Here is a 19,820-nt window from a genome sequence, read left to right on the forward strand (position 1 = left end):
CAAAGCACAACTTTCAGTGCTTTAAGTTTTCTCAACAGGGTGAGGAGGGTCTCCCTTAACTTAAAGAGTATACACTATCCCTAGCCACGCACTGTGGGCCAGTGTAGAACCAGGGGACTCTGGAAGAGAATTAGGTATCACCCACTGTCTGCCTGGACTTAATAACAGAGCAGCTCTTCTAATGACCACAGGGAAGAAGGGGGAGCCAGACTCAGGCTCTCTCCACTGAGCACATTGCTCATCTGCATACTTTTCCACTCCCCTGCCATCGTCACCGTGAGACAAGCTCTTTCTATCCATGTAGACAACAGGACGAACTCACTAAACAACCGCTTGGGATCAGCGGCCATCCACACCGGCACTCTTCTGGGCTGGGCTGCTGCAGGTAGGTAGGACTTCAGAGGGGAGCAAGCACAGAGCACTAAGGCAGACACAGGGACTGACAGTGAAGGCCAAGCCACTTTACACTGGGGTGAGACTAAGCATCCTAAGAATGAGACTTTAGGATGAGAATGCAGAGAAATCTGCCAGAAAAATGCCCGTGGGAACGCTTCAGAGCAAGGCCACACACCGAGGCAGAGCCAACAAGACAGGTTGGACCGCGGTGACAGGAAGACTGAAGTTCAAGTGCAGTGACAAGCTACTACAGGGTCTTTCTTTCTTTTACATTTGTTTGTCTGTGTGCACACATGCCATGGTATGACTGTTGCGGTCAGAGGACCTTACAGGAGTTGGTTCTTTCAGCTCCGTGTGATCCAGGTACTAACCTCAGGTCTTGAGGCCTGACAGCAAGTGCTTTACTGTGAACCACCTCAGCCCTGCAGAGCTTTTAAGTGGCGTAATCACAGCGTGTGCTAACACATACAATCTCAGCACTTGGGAGGCTGAGCTAGGGAGATCACAAATTTGAGGTCAGCCTGGGATACACTGTGAGCTGTAGGCCACCTTGGATTACACAGTAAGGCAGCTCAGAAAAAGAAAAAAAATACCAGTAAAGTGATATGATCCTGTTACATTTTAAAAGGATTATTCTGGCTCCCATGTGAAGAACAGATCTTAGGAAAGCAGGTAAAGCAGGGAGACAATGAGAGAGACACCTTCAGCTAAGAGGCCGAGGGGGCTAGAAACTGGATGGCCACAGAAAATGAGGTCAAAGGAAGGGCTGTTGCTAAGAAACGAGAGAAAGAAGAATCAAGTATAAATCCAAGGATTTGGGCTTAATGAGGCAGGTTGTGGTAGTCTATAGACCACTGGGCAGGGGAAGGGCTAGAGTTGGAGAAAAAGGGAAGAAGTCAAAGTGAGATCTTTTTGAAGTTTGAGACTTTAGCTCTGTGAGTCTAGAATGCAGGAGAGGTAACTGGCACATTCAGTGAGTGTGGCCTGAGGAGAGTTTACAGAAAGTGCTGTGGTACAAGGCTGGACCGAGATGAGGCATCAAAGGACGAAGGTGACTGGGATGGACTCTGTAATGTGTGCCCTAGGGCCTGCAAGGAGGAGGCAGTCACCACATCACACAGTTGTAAGGGCAGTTTGGGGAAGGTTACCTCAGAAGCTTTAACTTTAACTGGAGTCACCAAGTTCAAGGGTCCCCTCCAAACTGTCCCTGGAATAAATATTCTGTCCTTCTACCCCAACTCCAGAGGAGGCTGCATAGGGTGCAGTGTACACATCCCATGGGGTAGAAAAAGGTGAAAACCAGACGTAGAGGGCAGACAGGAAGCTCCCAGCCCTTCACCAGGTGGAAAAGGAAAGGGACAAAGAAGAGAGGGTGTCCAGGGCTGATGGTACAGATTTTGTACAGAGAAGGGACTGGATCATCAAACACAGATGAAAATCCCCAGCTGGAATGAAAAGGTGTACCCAAGAGGAAAGAGAAGAAAACAAAGGAGAGTTGCAGGTCGGACTACAGAGAGAGGGTAGTTTTTTTGTTTTTTTTTTTTGGGTGGGGGGATGTTCAGCCAGCACTGTCCAGCATGGCCACGATACTGACTTTTAGAGCTGACAAACAAAAGCCCAGGCCAGTAAGCTGAGCAGGAAATATGGCTGAGGTGGGGCAGAGGGAAGAAAAGAGAATGCAGGAGAATGGGCATGAGGGACCCTCCTGGCCCTGCTGCAGCCAGCAGCCCCCTCAGAGCCATCTCCACATGAGTGCAAGGGCGGCATTCCAGCTACGATGTCTCATCTGATAATGTGCTATTCCACATGTAATCTACACTTCAAAGGCTTGAAGCATGTTCCGAATCAAACTGAAACAGACACACCAGGGAGTCTGGATTAAACTGTTCCAAAATACAATTTGCTTTCATTTAAAAGTCTAGGTTCAAGGTTCAAACCCTGTACTCCTCACACACGCTGAATAAGTAACACACTGATTTAGCCCTGCTTTGCCTTCCCACCCCCTTCACAGCAAAGGCAAGCTAACGAAGATCAGTCTGTCAACAAGCCGCAACCCCTTCATGGTCAGCACGGCCAGCTATGATAATCTGAAACCGATATAATGTTATACTCTTCAGTAAAAGAATGGAATGGGTAGAATGGGAGCAGTGGTCTACTCAAAGGTCTGAAAAAAAGAAAAAGCATACTTTCCCAACTTAATGTGACTGGCTTTGAGATACTGAAAGGCTGATTCAGAGAAAGAATTTTAAAATTGCTGTTTCACATTAACAACTCCAGACAAGCCAGCACTGAAAGCCCAGTTTGGTTTCTCACTATACAAGAGATTACATTATAGTGACAGTTCTATGTGGAGTCACAAAGCCTGGGTTGCAGCCATAGCTCACCAGCACCTCGATACAGAGCCTTGAACATGGCAGTCACTGTTTCTGTGTCTTTCTTAGTCACAGCAAAACAACAGCAGAAGTTCCCTCTCGGGTTGTGAGGACGCCTGAGGAAGGCCGAGTACATGCTGACAACCAAACAGACCAGTGAAAGGATAAAGAGCAAGACACACTCACCGGCAGTGCCCGTTGGACAGTGGGTGCACACCACCTCCTTTGTCTTCGGGACAATGGCACAACTTGAGCCGCCAGGACAGGGACAGGGTTGGCAGTCAGAGGCGGTGCCCAGGGTTGAGTCTCCATAGTACCCGTCACTACATTTCTCACAGTGGGGGCCAGCTGTATTGTCTCTGCAGTTACAGACACCTATTTTGAGAGCAGAGATGTGCCATCAGATAAGTAGCAGGTAAAAAGACAAAGAGTGCCGCTACTAAAGACAAAAGGACCCTCGGGGCCAGCAGCGGCCTCGGGCCTTCTCACCTGTCTCGGGGTCACAGGTCTCACTGTGTCCATTGCAGGTACAGAGCACACACGGACTGTATGGTCCAAGACTTGGAGTTTCTCTTCTGTAGCCTGAGAGGCACGTCTCACAGAATTGCCCTCCGTACCCCACTGGACAGGTGCAGGACTCTACCCAAGTTGCAGAGACTCCGGGCCCGGGACGAGCACTCTGCAAGGTGACGTCATCCAAATAGCCAGCATCTGTTTGTGGTGTGGAAAAGAGAACCACTGAGGTGCCTTCTGGTTTCCAAAAGCTCATCGAGAGTCATTAACACATAAGAGTAGACAGATCCAAGAGTCCAGACAAAACTGAGCATTAGCTTAAGTCATTCAGCAGGAATGACAACCAGAAAACAGCATTTAAGACAATCATGTGGTAGAGGGGGCTAAGCACATGATATGGAGTAAAGGTATAGAAACCCCCCCCCCCCACACACACAGAGGGCTGTATAGCTCTGACAAGCGTACAATGATTCCAAATCCATTCTGCCATGTGTCAGAATGCTCTTCGTTTCCCTAAGGAAAAAGAAAGCTCAGCCCGAGCTAGACCAATGGGGCATCCAATCTAGTAGAAGCAGCCGCTCTGTTCTAAGGCTGTAAAGTGGGCCTGGGGGAACCAGGCACGTTTCCCTTTAATTTCTGCTCTCCGGACTCCTGTGCTCACAGTGCAGTCCTCCGGTTATAGAGAACTACTTGCCGCTTATATAATTCTTGTGGAAATTGACCACCTGGCTGGAAGAATACTTCTATTACTGGCTTGAACTTAACTTTTAATATGTGTATGGCTTTTGCCCAATCAGACCATGAGTTAGAACAATGCACTTCCAATCTCTAAACATTGTTACGTCTCCCTCCTGGCTTGAACTTAACTTTTAATATGTGTATGGCTTTTGCCCAATCAGACCATGAGTTAGAACAATGCACTTCCAATCTCTAAACATTGTTACGTCTCCCTCCCCTAAAGATACTTCAATCTTGCTCCTATTCCCAAATGATAATTCATCTCTTCTCCTCTCTCTGAGACAAACTTCTTTAGGAGGATATTCTTTATTTTACCTTCTCACATAAAAAAAAAAAAAATTACTTTTCAGAGTCCTGTGAGCTTACTCAGTTTCAACACTAAGCCAAAGCTGAACTCCTCAGCAGTGATTTCTCAATGTCCATCTAAAACTCAGTGATCCTCTTGGCCTAAACCTGCAATTATTTTTTTTTCCTCCAAATTTTTTTGTTCCCTTGGGCCTCAGGGCACAGACCTCAACTCTTGTTTCTAGGATCCCACCTTGTTTCTCTGTTTTCTGCCATATTTCCAAGTTTGAAGGCAAACTACCAAAATGTAGGCAACCTTCTAAACTCTTCCAAGGACCCAGATCCATATTCGTAATTTATCCCTTATAAAACATTTTTATCTGGACACTCATGCAGAGACCTCAAAAACAAGCAAACAAACATTCCACACATCCCAGCTGCATCTTTTACCTTCCCAGAGGGGGAAAAGCCCTCATTACTAAGTTTTTGAAGGCATGTTTTTAAACCCCTGTTTATCTACAATTAAAGCAAACGATCATGGGAAAATATATAATTTCTCATAATTTAGCTGATAGTTCAAATCACTTGGCAATTACATGGCAGTAAACAAAAAGACATAAAGGTTAAGCAAGTTGAACCAGTAGTTCCAATAAGACTTTGAGAAAATCTACATATAAGTGGCATTTCAATGGGCCACTTATAAAATTATAAAATAATACTGTCATTAATGTTAGTAAATGCTCGTCAGATCTTAATACGTCTTTGGATCAGTGTGAACATACTGGAACAGGAGCTTTTCTTTACCATGAATTCTTCCACCCAGTCATCTTCTTAATCAATTCCTAAATTACATCACAACTTACTCCTCTCACTGTATGTGCCACGGATCTTGATTGAGGTCAAGTTGTTAAGGAGCTTCTGAAACTCAAAGGGCGAGAGAGCGGGCCTCCAAGGGTAATCGGTTGCTTCATGGAGCCTGGAGACAAAGAAAGGGCACATGACCGCTATAAGGATAATCTGAGGACTGATGCTACCATGGGCAATAATGACATGTTACCAAATAAAAGAGAACACTGCCAGTTTCTCAGTATAACCAGGGAAAGAGAAAAGAAGGCCACTCGATAACCCGAAGGGTTTTGAACAGAGAATTTCACTATGTAACTGACCCAGGCTGGCCCTGAGCTCCTGGCCATCCTCCCACCTCAACCTCCATGCTCTAGGACAATAAGCGTGAGCCACTACAGCTAGCCCAGAAGTTTTCCTCTACCACACACCTTGAGGCCAGATCAACTCAGATAAAACACAATAAAAAAACCACTTTCTCTTTCTCAGCTGGTGAGGTCTGAGCTGATGAGAGGACAGTCTCACCTGAAGATGTACTTCACGGTGGTCTCACTAGGGTAGGAGTTGCCCTGAGCGATCAAGGGCACCGACACTCTCAAGCCAGCTCCCTCGAGCACCAGATCTTCTGCGGAGAGGCGAGTGTCCCGTCTGTCCACTCGGAAGGAGAAGGAGAGGTTCTGGCCATAACTTAGGACCTGGTTGCCCAGGAACTTCGCTAAAAGGCAGACATTAGGCTGGGTCAGAACGCGTGAGTGTGACAAAAGAAGCACTGGGAAGCCGTGTTGCTCCACAGCCTCACTTACCGGGGGCGATGAAGTACCTGGGGAAGTAACTATCCGAGATCACGGCAATGTCCTGCCTATCTGAGGACCACTCGAGAGATGCCTCCGAGCCATCTCTCTGCTCCACACGCCACCCATCCTCATCTGCAGGTAGAGAGTGACGACACAAGCACATTTAGATGACAAACACTCTATATCCACACCCCAAAAATGTGTGAAACTGCACCTTAAATAGAGAAAATCACCACTAAGAAATTTGACCCTACAACAAAACATGTATATACCAAGACACATTTTGCTGTGTTTTTTTATGGGACATTTACAGTCACTGCTTACTACAGTAAATTCTCTTAAACCATACGTATGTTTTCATTAGGAGGCAACACAAGAAAAAAAAAACATATTAAGTGACATCAAATTTTCTGAGTATCAAAAACCCTCCCAAGTTACTGATTCAAAAAGGACCCATATGCAAGTGTTCTCGGAGTTCTAGCAGCCTGTGAGGTGTTGAGTAAGGGCCAAATTTACCAATGTGGAAGGTGGAGGAGATGTCATAAACACTGTAGCCAACAGCATTTGTGCACACAGAAGAATGCCCAAAGCAGAAGCAGGGTGTGCAACCCTTGGGATTAGATGACTCCAGATTAAAAAAGCCAGGTTTGCATCTGAAAGAGATTAAGGGGGCATCGGTCATGGTTTTCCCTGGTAATCTGACACCAAGCAAAACAGCAAAGCTCCAGAAAGATGGGCTACCTCTCACAGCTGAAGCCTTCAACGTTGTCTTTGCAAACACATCTTCCTGTTTCAACATTACATTCATCTGTGCTGCCAGAGGGATTACAGGAGCATGGCCTGTTGGATGGGAGTAGAATAAAATGAAGAGAACAGACAGGAAAGAAACCCCACTCTTAAAGCCAACCTTTACACATCAGTAGATTTTACACACAGGGCACCCTTAAAAGACAGAGTGAACTCATGTTGTTTTTATGTATTTATTATTTGTATAGCATTCTGCCTGTGTGCCTGTATACCAGAAGAAGGCATAGATCTGTCTCACTATAGATGGTCATGAGCCACCATGTGGTTGCTGGGAATTGAACCCAGGACCTTTAGAAGAACAACCAACTGTTCTTAACCTCTGAGCCATCTCTCTAGCCCTTCATGTTATTTTTATGTTTGGATTTGGTTTCAGTCAAGAATAGTCATCACCCATGATGAAACCCAATATTGTGCACACTAGCTTAAACTATTAAAAACCACTTTCCGTCCTCTCCAGAACCCCAGGGGCATCAGCACGGCTAGTCTTGAACACTGTTGACCATTACTGCTTGTTATTATCACCTTTCTGTGCAGATTCAGGACCAGTCTCTGATACTGAAAACATTTCTTTGAACCTGAGGGTGACAGGCAGTCCAAACCAAACCAGAACGGGTAATAATAAAATAGGCATTTGATAGTGATCAATTTAGTTCAATGACACGTTTTCTGGGTAAAGGGCCACCAAGTCAGTGTGTGTTTTAATTGGCAGCACATCTCTGTTGAGATCACCCAGACAGACTCTGTGCCACTAGACATATAGGCTATCTGTATATAGAAAGGAAGGAAGAGAAAACACTTACCTGCACCCTGCCTCAGTAAGGGAATGGAATCCGGGCTGGCAGCGGTCACACTTGTCACCCATCACTCCTGGCTTACAGCTGCATCTGCCGTAACTGTCACACTGTGTGCTGAGAGAACCTAAAATTTAACAAGTTCACGTTCAACTCCAAGTCCGGACAGAAGGGTAAGTAAAAAAAAAAAAAAATTCAGTGTCAAAAGAAACAGAAGCAAAAGCTAAAAGCCAATGCCTGACGACCGGTATGTAATCCCTAGGGGACTGGTGAAAATAACGCCCAGATTCCAAACCACAACTCCTTATAAGCTTTAGAAGCCACACCAGGCATACCCTAGGGGAAATCTACTCATCACGCTTGAGCAAAGCTGTACCCAGTGGAACAGTACACACAGGACCAGTCACCTCTCTGGCAATCAGGCGCTCCTTAAGGCTCTCATCTAGAACCTCAGTATACATAGGCACAAACACAATATTATCCTTCAAAAGGGAAAAAATACGAGAGACCGAATGCTGTGTATCTCTAGACGCACACTAACTAACTTGTGCATCATTCAGCTCTCTGAGGAGAACAGACTAAACAAAATCATTAACAAGGAAGAGCCCTTCGCAGTCAAAGTTCAGATGTCTCTGTGACCCAGCTGCCAATTATTTACAGAAGCACGACTTCTTTTATACACACCAGAAAGTTATCTGAAAGTTCAGCTTGGTTAGAGTGAAGGGGAAGGGCGGAGGCAGGATGAGACATTTATGGGCGAGAACAGCTTGCACACTGCCACACTTAGCTGTGCACGTGCTCAGAAAACAAAGCTTTATCTTCTGGGGGTTCAGAAGACTCCTGGCTCGTCTTACTCCACCCAGGGAAATGGCTGTCGCTTACCAACGGGACTGCAGTGGCATGGAGAGCAGGCTTCAGTGTTCCCAAGACGGAAGAAGTTCTCCCGGCACCTCTCACACTTGGCACCATCTGTGTTATCGCGGCAGTTGGTACAGTGGCCACCATGTCCAGTGGAACGGTAAAGTTCAGGGTCAAAGTAGCACTCTTGGGATCGGCCATTGCAGTCACAGGCTATAAGTCAAAATACACAAGTTATGCCAGATCGGTATACCTTAAAAAGAAAATGTGTGTGTCTGAATGAGTAAATGCCATGTGTGAGGATGCCTGCAGAGCGCCCCCCCACCCCCCGAGTGTCATATCACTGGAGCTAGAGTTAGAGGCAGTTCTGCTTTATTGGGAAATGAACCCTGGAGTCATCACTAGGGCCCAAGAGCTGTATACCTTTAAGAAAACATTTTAAGAGTTAAAAAAACCACATCATAATTTCATATATCTCTGTGACAGGTGATACAAAATAAAAATGACTAGCAGGTACACTGCTTATAAAAGACATGGTATGTCAACAAGTTTAGATAGCTTGATCATCACTTTACTAAGAAATACCTGTCCTTTTAGAAAAAAGATAATTGTAAACATAAGAACGTCTATACTCAGAAAAGAATCTGCCTCCCAGTACCTGTTCACATGTAAGAGCCACGTCAAACGGCCACCCTTCTGTTTTGTGAGATAGAATTTCACTACGCGGCGTTGGCTGGTCTGAAACTCACTATGCAGACCTGGCCTTGAAGACATAGAGGCGTGTGCCTCCGCTTCCCCAGTGCCGGGAACCAGCAAGAACCAGAACTCCTGGTTTTCTAACTCGTTATCCTTTACTTCTAGCACTAACAGAAAAAAAACAAGGTCTAAATTACCATGCAGCTTTTCTTTGAACATTTTTGCTTCAACAGTTCAAACACATTAAGGCACCAGCTTTCAAAGGGCCAGATTACTCTATGCGGACCAGGGAACTTGAGACATATAGGTTTAAATTAGCATGTCTGATGATGGAGGCAGAATCGCAGGGAAACCTAGACCCTTCAGATCCATCTACTAGGGAATCACAGTTCCAACTGGGCATCTAGTAAAGAAATCATACTTTAAAATTAGTAACTGAGGGTCAGATGGAAGGGGAGAAGGACCTCCTTTATCAGTGGCCTGGGGGAGGGTCATGGGAGGAGAAGAGGGAGGAAGGGTGGGATTGGGAGAGGACAAGGGATGGGGCTACAGCTGGGATATAAAGTAAATAAATTGCAATAAATTTTAAAAGAAATTAAAAAAAATTAAGTGACTGGCTGGGTGAGGTGGTGTGCAGCTTTAATCCCACGACTCAGAAGGCAATTCTCTATGAGTTTGAAACAAGTCTGGTCTCCACAGTGAGATCCAGGTGAGGGCTACATAGCAAGACCCTGTCTCCAAAAGTAAACAAATAAACATTTGTAATCACAAAGAGTCTTTATTGCTGCTTTTAGGAGATGATTTTCTTAGACTTAGCCTGTCCAAAGTATATATAAGCTCTTGGCCATCACATAAAAACCAAGTTTTGCTTGGTTTATGAAAGAGCAGTAATCAATTATTATTTTTAACACTTGAATATGTATTTTCTTTCTCTGTACAATATATTCTACTATAGAAGTACAACTGAAAACATTTTTAGAAACTTGAACTGCTGGCACCAAGGCTTTGCGTTTGTTATGCTGGTGCCCACCCCCTTCCTTAGCTGTTTCTCTTACCCCTTGCTGTCCCATAGACCATCCAGCTTTTTGCAGTAGTGGCCTGGTGCCGAGATCAAGAAGCAGAACAATTCCCATGCCCACTCTGCTCCAACCCAAAGATAAAGCACATGCTGTGCCTCTCTCATGAGCAGCTGGGAGGAGAGAGGACAGCTGTGTTTGTTCTTGTCTGGCCCACCATCCCACCCAACTGTTCTGATGTAGTCACATCATCCAGAAACTTTACTTTGAAGGGTTAGTCCTGAAGAGACTATGGAGGAAGACAAACCCAGTCAGCTCCTTCTCAAAACCCATTAGCTGCATGGCTGCTTCATTTCCTAACAGTATTTTGTTTGCTCTTATTCCCTGGATAGACTAGAAACATGACATTCATATGTATGTGCATTTAGAAGCCATGTTTTAGGAGTGCTGCATTTCTTTCGCCAGTCCTCATGATATCCAATTTCGTTAGTGTGTAATGGGATTAAAGGAGCTCACTGGAATGCTTAGAAATGCTAGAGGAGGCTAGAAAGTTTATCAGGATTTAGCACAACTCAAGGATTTGTTGTGAGAAAGGAAAGATGAACAGTACAATATGCTCAAGGCAGTTCAATAAAAACAGTCATAAGTCAAGAGGTTCCTTCTCAGTAACCGCATAACTGCTGCAAGTTCCAAGTGTTCTTTCTCTTAGTCCTTTTAATCTTCACACTGATGAAGTACTCAAGAACATTGCAGTTGCTTTCTAGTTTGTTCCCATTAAGTCTTTGGCAAAAAAAAAAATGACCCTACACTTCCCTTCGAGTTTCCCTCTCAGTCTGTTCAGAATAAGCCATGATATTATGAACAATAAACAAGTGCTAACGTCTTCATTTTGACCTTTACTAGGGTTACCCCTTCTCCCAAAGCCACCCAGATTTCCAGAGCAGTAGCTGGGCAACTTTCTTGTAGTGTTCTCTTTAGTCAGATAAAGAAAAAGCGATTTTGAGAAACAACAATTTGTACCTGGTACATGTTAAGCAAGCTGCCTGCCTGAGTGAAGGAGCGCTGGTGAAACAGACAGAGCTGGGGACTGCACACCCAACAGATTCCATAGAAAGTACTTGGGGAGGGGAACTAATGTCTGTACTTAACATATGTGCAGACTTTTCTTTATTGCCCTCATCCCCCAAACAATGTGGGGCAACCACTTACATGGCATTGGCACCGTACATCATGTTAGTTACCTACAGATGACAAGCATGGAAAAAGGAATGCATAGTCACATGCAAGTAAAAGCCATTTTATAGAGAACTTGAATATCCATGGACTTTGGTATATGAGGAAGGTTCTGGACCCCATCGGCTATGGATACTGAAGGATGGTTGACTTTAAAGAGCCACAGTGACTATAAGAGTCACATTTTAGAGATGCTACACTGGCCCAGTGTTTGAATCTAAGCAAACTCCTGAACCTTGGATATTGGGCTTCCTAGCTGATATTCATGAAGGAAACAAAAGCAGCTGGGCCTTTTCATGACCAACTTCCTTACCTATCATTTTCCTCTGACGTGCACGTAGTTCAGTGCCCTGCTCCACAGGAGCAGTGCCTTCCACAGGTTTCCACTAATGAGGAAGTCACCCACCCCTTCTTCCATCGTCCTTAGGACAAACAGACAGACTATACCAGTGGCACTCACGTAGGCATTCGTTGGCGCTTTCGGCAGTGGCCCTCCTCCATGGCCGGTCATTGAAGAAAGGCAGACACTTTTCACAGTCAACTCCATATGTGTTATGTTTGCAATTGCACACGAGCTTGTCAAATTCATTCTTTACACACTCACTAGCATGTCCATTACATTTACACCTGGAGAGAAAAGAGACAGGTGTGGCTAAGAATGGAACCACTGTGAGGTCCAAGAGATGATGCAGAAGAAATGTGTACACAGAAAATCAAAAGCAACCTAAGGATTCTTTGAATTTTACCATTCAAAAGGATAAACTGAGGAACTTCACAAGGATAAGTTGAAACACACACACACACACATACATACATGTGCACACCAAAAAAACCCAGGATGGAACAATAATTAGGGAGAAAGTCCCTAACAGTTTCTCAGGATACTAGCAGGATATTTCCTGAAGTCAAAACTGTCAGGAAGCAGCAGAAGACAATGGCTAAGAACTGCATCAAGTCGGACACCAGGCTGCCTGGGTTTGGAACCCTTTCACTGTCACTTACAGTGTGCCTGAACCTCACCTGTAAAACAGACAATGTTACAGCTTCTCTTATATTCACTGGAAAATTCTGTATTTCTGCATACAGGACTGCACAGCATTCAAGTCAATACATAGGGCAATAATTCATATGATTACGCTTCCAACTGAAGGAGATGAGACACTTCCTTCGATGCCTCCTTTCTTTATATGTCCGGTAGTTAGACTTTCCCTTGGTCTAGTTGGGGGCAAGGATTGCTGAAGGATTCCCTAGATCCAAGTATAGTAATAAGCGAACTTGGAGATGGTAATGTGGCTAGAGTAGAGACATTACTCTCACTTGGTTCCTTAGAGACAACACAATTCTGCAGCTTCAACGACTGTCTAAAAAATGCCTGTGCACACTGGAACATCTTATTGTGCAGAAGTGAGTCCTGATTTTCAAACCCTGTTCCCATCCTTCTCTAAGACTCCTGTCCCTGGTGACTGTACACACTTAGCATCTCCCATGACCTAAAACTGTACATATCTATGACCAAATGCTTTAGTTCCTCCAAGTTAGCCTATTGTCTTAATTTATTACTAGTAGCACTGTTCTCCTGATCGTTAGACCTTAAGATCATAGCACTGTTCTCCTGATCATTAGACCTTAAGATCACCTTTGACTAAAGACCTGGCAATCTTCCTTTCACAGTAAAATGCACTGTGTGTCCCTTTTGATCTGTCAACAGCCCAATGTCAGGAGTTCGCTGCTTAATCTCCAGATTATTCAGCATCTAAACGAGAATAGAAATTCTATCAACCGCACTGTGCCTCTATCCTCACTGTGTTTTCACACTCATCTGAAACATTCTCTGTAATTGACTCTGCAGGTTAGGATATAAAGCAATGGGCTTCATGGCATCTTCATAACCACGCACCCCTCTCCTCTGTTCCAAGTGTGCACTCCTCTTCCTAATCCAGTTTTGATATTATAACCTTACTCTAAACACTGCCCCTTTCTCACTGGTCACATTTCAAAACAATTTCACTGAGCATGCCAGAAAAACCATATGCAAAAACAATTTTTCTGCTCTTGAGACCTCATGGGCAAACACAAGAAAAGAAAGTTTATGATTCTTTGCCTGTCATCTCTGGCCCTAAGGTGATCTTTCTGTTTTACAGTTCTGAAGGGAGATTTTCTTCCCACCCAGCAGAATTTTACTCTCAGCTTCTGCTGGTACATACCCATCCTAGTGCACTCAATCCGAGCATCTGCCCTCTCTACCCACATCAGACCCTACCTCTCCTCTAGTTGTGCAGCTCTGTGTCTTGATTCATGACATTTCTGTTTAGAACACACAGGAGCACTAGCCTAAGATGACGCCACCACCACCACCACCACCCTGTACTTGAGAAGAGAAGTTTTTGGATTCTTGATCTTTTACAAAACCAGACTGCTGTAACTCGGGAATGGGAACAAGTCACAACGTGAACTTTATGGCCTAAAGGTAATTTTACACAATACTCAAGGGACCAGCATTTTGACTGTCCACTTGTGACATCACATGAACGCTAGACAACATTTTATTTTGAAACATTTCAAGCTTTGTGTGCTGGTTAGTTTTTCTATCAGCTAGGCTATCATAAGCCTGGTACATCTGGGAAGAAGGGCCCTCAACTGAGAAAATGCCTTCATCACAGCGACCTGTAGGTAAGGCTGTGGCCATTTTCTTGACTAATGATTGATGGGGAAGGGCCCGGCCACCGTAGGCAGTGCTATCCCTAGGCTATATAAGAAAGCAGGCTGAGCAAGCCATGGAGAACAGCCTAGTTAACAGCAATCTCCATGGCCTATGGTTCAGTTCCTGCCTCCAGGCTCCTGAGCTGACTTTCCTCAGTGATGGACTGTGATCTGGGAGTTGGAAAAGAAGTAAATCTTTTCCTCCCCCAACTTGCTTTGGTGCTGATCACAACAACAGAAAGCAAACTACAACATCTTGAGTTTGTGGATTACAGATGCTCAACCTATATTTGAATTGTTACATATTTATGCATCGTCCCTAACTCACACCTAAGATCCTGGAGGTCAAGACTTCTTTCTCCCTCACACAACAGCTCTCAGAACCCATTACTCAATTCTGCACTTAAATGGTCAATGAGAGTCGATTTAACAAGGTTTCAGAAAACCCAACTGCTTAGCCTCGAGAATGAGAAGATCTGATGAGGAAAATCTCCTAGGTTGTGGCTTTCTTTCTAGATCCACATGGTCCCCAAATTCTAATAAAGTCATAAACAAGTTCCACACCACAGTTCCCATCTTCAAGCCAGATTTCAGAGTGCACTCACCTGCCGCCCACAGCAAAATCTGAGATTGCATAATAATAGGACTTGAGAACTTTGGGGTCGTTAAACACTTCATCTCCAAAGGTGTTTAGGCGATTGAGTGTCACTCTGATGTCAGTAGCAGTTACCCAATCCTGCCAGAATGAAAAAACACAAGCGCAGACACATGAAGGGACTGAAGACGAGAAACAAGTTTGATAAAAATACTCTAAATAGTTCATGTTAATCTAGATCCTCTTTTGCTGCATTGCTGAAATACTGAACTACTACCTTTAATCCCCTGATATTTTTCCTCCTTGACTCTTCTGCACTGTGTAACACTGACTGTGTAACACCATCACTTTACCACTTGGAGTTTCCAAAGGCAAGGACACTGCTGGTTTCTTCCTAAGGTGACTGAAACCCCAAAGCCCAGCCTAGCGAACAGCAGGATGCCTCTGCACTCTTTGCTCTCTCCCCAGCCTATAACTGAAATGCAGCCAGGACCATCAGTTCAGATCACAGGAATGTGACACTTCTTCTAGCACACTTGCTTCTATATACTGCTTCACCCTGCATACTTTGTACCATCTGGTTCTGGCTCCCAGGCCTGAGGCAGAGGCAGACAGAAACCTAAGCACAAGGTCAGGTGTGAGTACACTGACCCACGCCAACCAAATGCAATATGTTTGTTGTGATCTTTCCCATGATATCACCTCCGTTAGGTCTTTCCTGGCCATTCTATCTTGAGATTACCAACACTCCATTGCTTTGCTTTCATCATCCATTTCAACCCTGCCTATACAACCCGATTAAAGATATCGGAAGGGTAGGGAATGTGTGTCCATTTTGTTGAGTGCAATGTCCCTCATGCTAGGCTCAGAGTGAATGAATGACTACGTCTGATCAAGTTGAAAGGTGCACGAAAACACAGCAGACAAGAAGGAAGGCTGTGCTATTACCCTGGGGTCTAAGATGTCTAAGCCTTATAATAAATGCCCTTTCACTGAGCTAACTTTATCAGATGCTTACATGCGTGGCGCACTGCTATAAAAATTATCCCAGTGACTCAGTCTGCTAAGGCCACACCCTGTGCAGTCCCTTTCCATGCTGACTCCTGGCTTTGATGTACAGCTGGTTTTTTCAGAGGGGACACTGGTAGATATGACACAAGCAGAGGGGCCAGAAGGACTATTCATGCTTAGGGACTTGCCCTCATGTGGAAAAGCCTACTCTGGTCTCCTGCACACAGAAGGCTACAGGAAAAGAGAAAGATTCAGCCCTCAGTTGACTGGCCTGGTGAGTGAGCCAGACTCAAAGATAGCACTTCTATTCCAGTCCAGGCACTGTGTGTGAAAATCACCCTCACAGATGTAACAAGCCGGGGCACGGGTGCAGGCATCTATGCTTGCAGAGGGCTCTCTGAGCCCAGCAGGGGCATTCCTGATAAAGAACCACTGCCTTAAGCCAGCCCAAATACCTGGCAACAGGGAGAGCTCATAAAAACTAATCGTGATCAAGCTTCAAGTATAATTAGAAAGGAGAAGATGAGTTCTCTGTATCCATCTCGGAACTCAGTAACAACTCCCACTCGAGGCCACAATAGCAGAGATCTGCTGCTTGAGCATAATGCAAATAGCTAAACACATCTCTGCTTAGTGCTTCAATAGCTCCCAGGCTTCATCATCACCACGCTCCCCTTTACAGAGGAGACAGAAAGCTCACAGAGTGCCATGGAGACAACATCGGGAAAAGAGAGTCTGGGGGGTGCACTGAACAAAGTCTGGGTCTCAGTTCTGCCGCTTATAACTGAGTTGGGGCAATTCATATCCTTCCTGAGCTCTGATTCCTTCTCTGTAAAAATGAAGATATAAATAATATCCAACTTACAGAGTAATGTGACTTTCAAGACTTACTACATCTAGATATCAATACCTCTAGATCCAATATCTAATACATCCAGATAGCTGCTCAGTTATCTACAGCTCAGAACCCACTTCATTACGGCACAGCTAACAAAGGCTGAGAACGGAGGCCAATACCTGCTGATAGGCAGCCAGTGGGACCTGAGGCAGTCTCCTCCATCTGGGAGAAGTCAAACCTGCCCACCCAACTTGACCCCTGGTTATGAGAGCCAGGGCTCTTATACCCAGACACACATAATTAAAACGACTACACAATGAAACCAACTGACCAAATTTATGCAGATGCCCCATGCATTCTTACCACGTGGTCTCACTAGTTTCTATGGCATGAAGAGCAGCAAAGAGCAGAAGCCCCACAGGGGAGCTGCTCAGGACAGGCTGGTGGGCATGCAGGCAGCAAAGGAGCCAGAAAACCAGTTACAACCCCAAACACCATTCTTTCCTCCCGGTCCCACTTCAGTCTCCAGGACAGGAATACAATCAACTGGATGAAGAAACAAGGCTGGCAGACGTCTGCTATATTGCCTTCTCTGGCTTTCTTTCAGTCTTCAGTTATTTCCGTCTATCTAAATCAGCTATTCTCTTTGCTCTTTATTTTATCTGCATCACAAGAAATCCCTTTCTGAAAGGCCTTGGCAAAGACTTGGATTTACTTTCATATTCACCATCTCCCAACAGCCTAAAAGATTATAAAGGGACCTGGACACACAGAAAAAGATATTCTCATCTTTTGGCTCTGTTGAACACCTACACAACCAAATCATAATGTGTCCTTCAATATGATAATAAATTACAGGGCTGGTAAGATGGTTCAAGACTTGCTGCCAAGTCTGATGAGCTGAGTTCAATCCCCAGGACCAACATGGTAGAAGGTCTTGCATGTTGTCCTCTGACCTACATGTGGGTGGTACATTGTACATATGTGCTCTTACATACACAAAATAAATGTAAAATAATAGTAATTATAAGAAATTCCACAGAAAAAGACTCAGAAAGGTGGAAAGACACAGAGGTGGAAAGCCCAGAAAAACAGGAGGTTTCCATTAAGAAATAAACAATAAACAAAAAATAAATAAATAAAAAAGGAACAAAATAAAATTTAAAATGTAATTTTCATGAAATGGACACAGCGTTTGCAAAGTCACATCCAGTCCTTCACTCTCTCCTCAGGCAGTGGGTACAGACTGGCCCCATTTAGATACTCACACCACCCACAGATGTGACATCAGTGTCTATCAACACTAAGAATGACACGGGCACCCCACTCTTCCATGATCACATAGCCAGAACATGTGAACAGCTTAAAGCAACCTGAACAAACTTACAGAGACTCCACATGAGAGTGTATAAGGGATGTGCATGTGGGACAGATGAAAGAAATCTACCGTTAGATGGGTTAACCACAGTGCCAAGGTACCCTAGTAATTATCCAATCTCTAGAACTTAATTTCTCAGGTAATGAAGAAAGAGTTGATTATCAACTATCAACAGCACAGACACAATGTCCTTGTGAAGGAAGGAAGGAAGGAAGGAAGGAAGGAAGGAAGGAAGGAAGGAAGGAAGGAAGGAAGGAAGGAAGGAAGGAGAAAGGGAGGGAGGCAATCTTAAATACTTAAATATCTTGTATCAGCTGTTCCCCATTGCTAATTTAAAAATACACATTTTCGCTTGTGAAATTGAGGAGCAGTTAAGAAAGGATGTAAGAAAGATAGGAAGATTATTTCAAACACATTCTTTTACTTGCTTGGAGTGGTGTGGGGACAGTGAGAAAGCTCAGCAAGTAGAGGCACCTGCCACTAAGTCTAATGACCTCAGCTCAATCTCTGGGCCCCACAAGGTAGAAAGTGAGAACCAACTTCCTCTCGTTGTCCAGCTCTGACCTATATGTATAAGCTATTGTGCTTACACACACATACAGACACAAAATAAAATTTAAAATGTAAAAAAAGTAAAATCTTTTTGAGACAAGTCTTATGTATTCCAGGTTGGCCTTGAACCTGCTACATAGCCGAAAATAAACTTCTGATCTTCCTGCCTCCACCTCTCCTGAAACAATCTAACCACTGAATCGTATTCCCAGCCCTACACCAAAATATCTTCATGAAAAAGTCAGAAGCTAAAATGTTCCCTCCTCAAGTACAGAGACTAAAGTTGGAACTGTTCAGCTCTAACAAAAATTGCAAATTAGCTGAGTGTGGTGGTGTGCGGAGGTGGGGGCTGGAGGGTCAGTAGTTCAAGATCAGCCTCAACTGAGCAAGTGGCCACTTCAGACCTTGTCTCAAAAAAGAAAAAAAAAACAACCCTAAATTAAAGTGTGTGCTTCTTTGGTTTTGTTTTGTAAAGGTTACACTGTGGGATGTATTTTAAGTAGAAACATAAAAGTAGGAACATTTAAGTAGGAACATAAAAGCAAATGTTGTCCAGGCAGTGGGAAGAAAATTGCTTTTTTTTTTTTCCAATTATAGATAACACACAGGAGAGTGGCATCGAATCTAGCTACCCGTGTCATGACTCACTCGGGTAATTTTCGTACTCGAGGTAGAACAGCTGGCTCCCACACCACGCCGGGAGCGCCTACCTGCAGCACAGGGCTGTTGTCAAAGTTGTAGGCACTCGGCCTTCCTTCCAGGGTTGAAAAGGCCACGTTGCCCCCAGTGAGGGGAGAAATGTCACTGAATTCATCCGTACACAAGGCCTGCTGCTCGTCCCCTCCTGTCCTGATGAAGCCTCGGTTGGCCTTGGAGTACGTGTTCTCACAGGAGCCACTGTAGTACTGGTAAGGAATCCAGGGCCCGTCTTCCCGGGTGCGCTTATAAATGGCGAAACTCTCTGGCCGGCTGGTGTGGAACTTGAGACGCACATAGGTGATGTCAAAGGCCTTCCCTATGGGACAAATACATCGAAGTTCTTAAGTCGTGTGGATGAAGATGCAAAAAAGGGCCCCTATTCCTAACTAGGTTTGCGGCTTGATGAAGACAAGGCCAGGACATTCAACACTGTGGTTGGGCCCAGTGGGCTATTCTAAACCTGGAAAACTGCACATTTCCCCACAAAATACAAAGTACAGTTGGGTTAACGTAAGCCATGAAAACTTGTGGGACAAGTGCAGTACTAATACACTTAAAATCAAGCTAAATGAAAAGCTCACCTATTCTTAACCCTGGAGCTTCAGTGAAAGCTTGATTAAAAGATGTTTTTTTTAATCTGAGGGCTTTTGAAATGGGTCTTCTGGGTACTTTCAATACATTCAAAACCTTACTCTTTATTTATTT

At 44.5% G+C, this 19,820-nt stretch overlaps 1 protein-coding gene across 1 annotated transcript in view; it reads right to left on the reverse strand.

The window, feature by feature from the left end:
- The window catches only part of Lamc1 (laminin subunit gamma 1), a 117,433-nt gene that overhangs the window by 23,708 nt on the left and 73,905 nt on the right, over positions 1 to 19,820 (reverse strand). The window contains exons 2-13 of the mRNA XM_021632861.2: positions 19,127 to 19,431; positions 14,648 to 14,778; positions 11,803 to 11,969; positions 8,422 to 8,610; positions 7,549 to 7,666; positions 6,683 to 6,781; positions 6,458 to 6,594; positions 5,951 to 6,073; positions 5,673 to 5,862; positions 5,168 to 5,280; positions 3,258 to 3,479; positions 2,955 to 3,143 (exon numbers count right to left, since the gene is read on the reverse strand). Of these exons, the coding sequence (XP_021488536.1) occupies positions 2,955 to 3,143; positions 3,258 to 3,479; positions 5,168 to 5,280; positions 5,673 to 5,862; positions 5,951 to 6,073; positions 6,458 to 6,594; positions 6,683 to 6,781; positions 7,549 to 7,666; positions 8,422 to 8,610; positions 11,803 to 11,969; positions 14,648 to 14,778; positions 19,127 to 19,431 (1,983 nt within the window). The remainder of the gene's footprint in view (positions 1 to 2,954; positions 3,144 to 3,257; positions 3,480 to 5,167; positions 5,281 to 5,672; positions 5,863 to 5,950; positions 6,074 to 6,457; positions 6,595 to 6,682; positions 6,782 to 7,548; positions 7,667 to 8,421; positions 8,611 to 11,802; positions 11,970 to 14,647; positions 14,779 to 19,126; positions 19,432 to 19,820) is intronic.

The sequence above is a fragment of the Meriones unguiculatus genome, chromosome 11 (genome assembly GCF_030254825.1).
Source record: "Meriones unguiculatus strain TT.TT164.6M chromosome 11, Bangor_MerUng_6.1, whole genome shotgun sequence".
Classification (NCBI taxonomy): Eukaryota; Metazoa; Chordata; class Mammalia; order Rodentia; family Muridae; genus Meriones; species Meriones unguiculatus.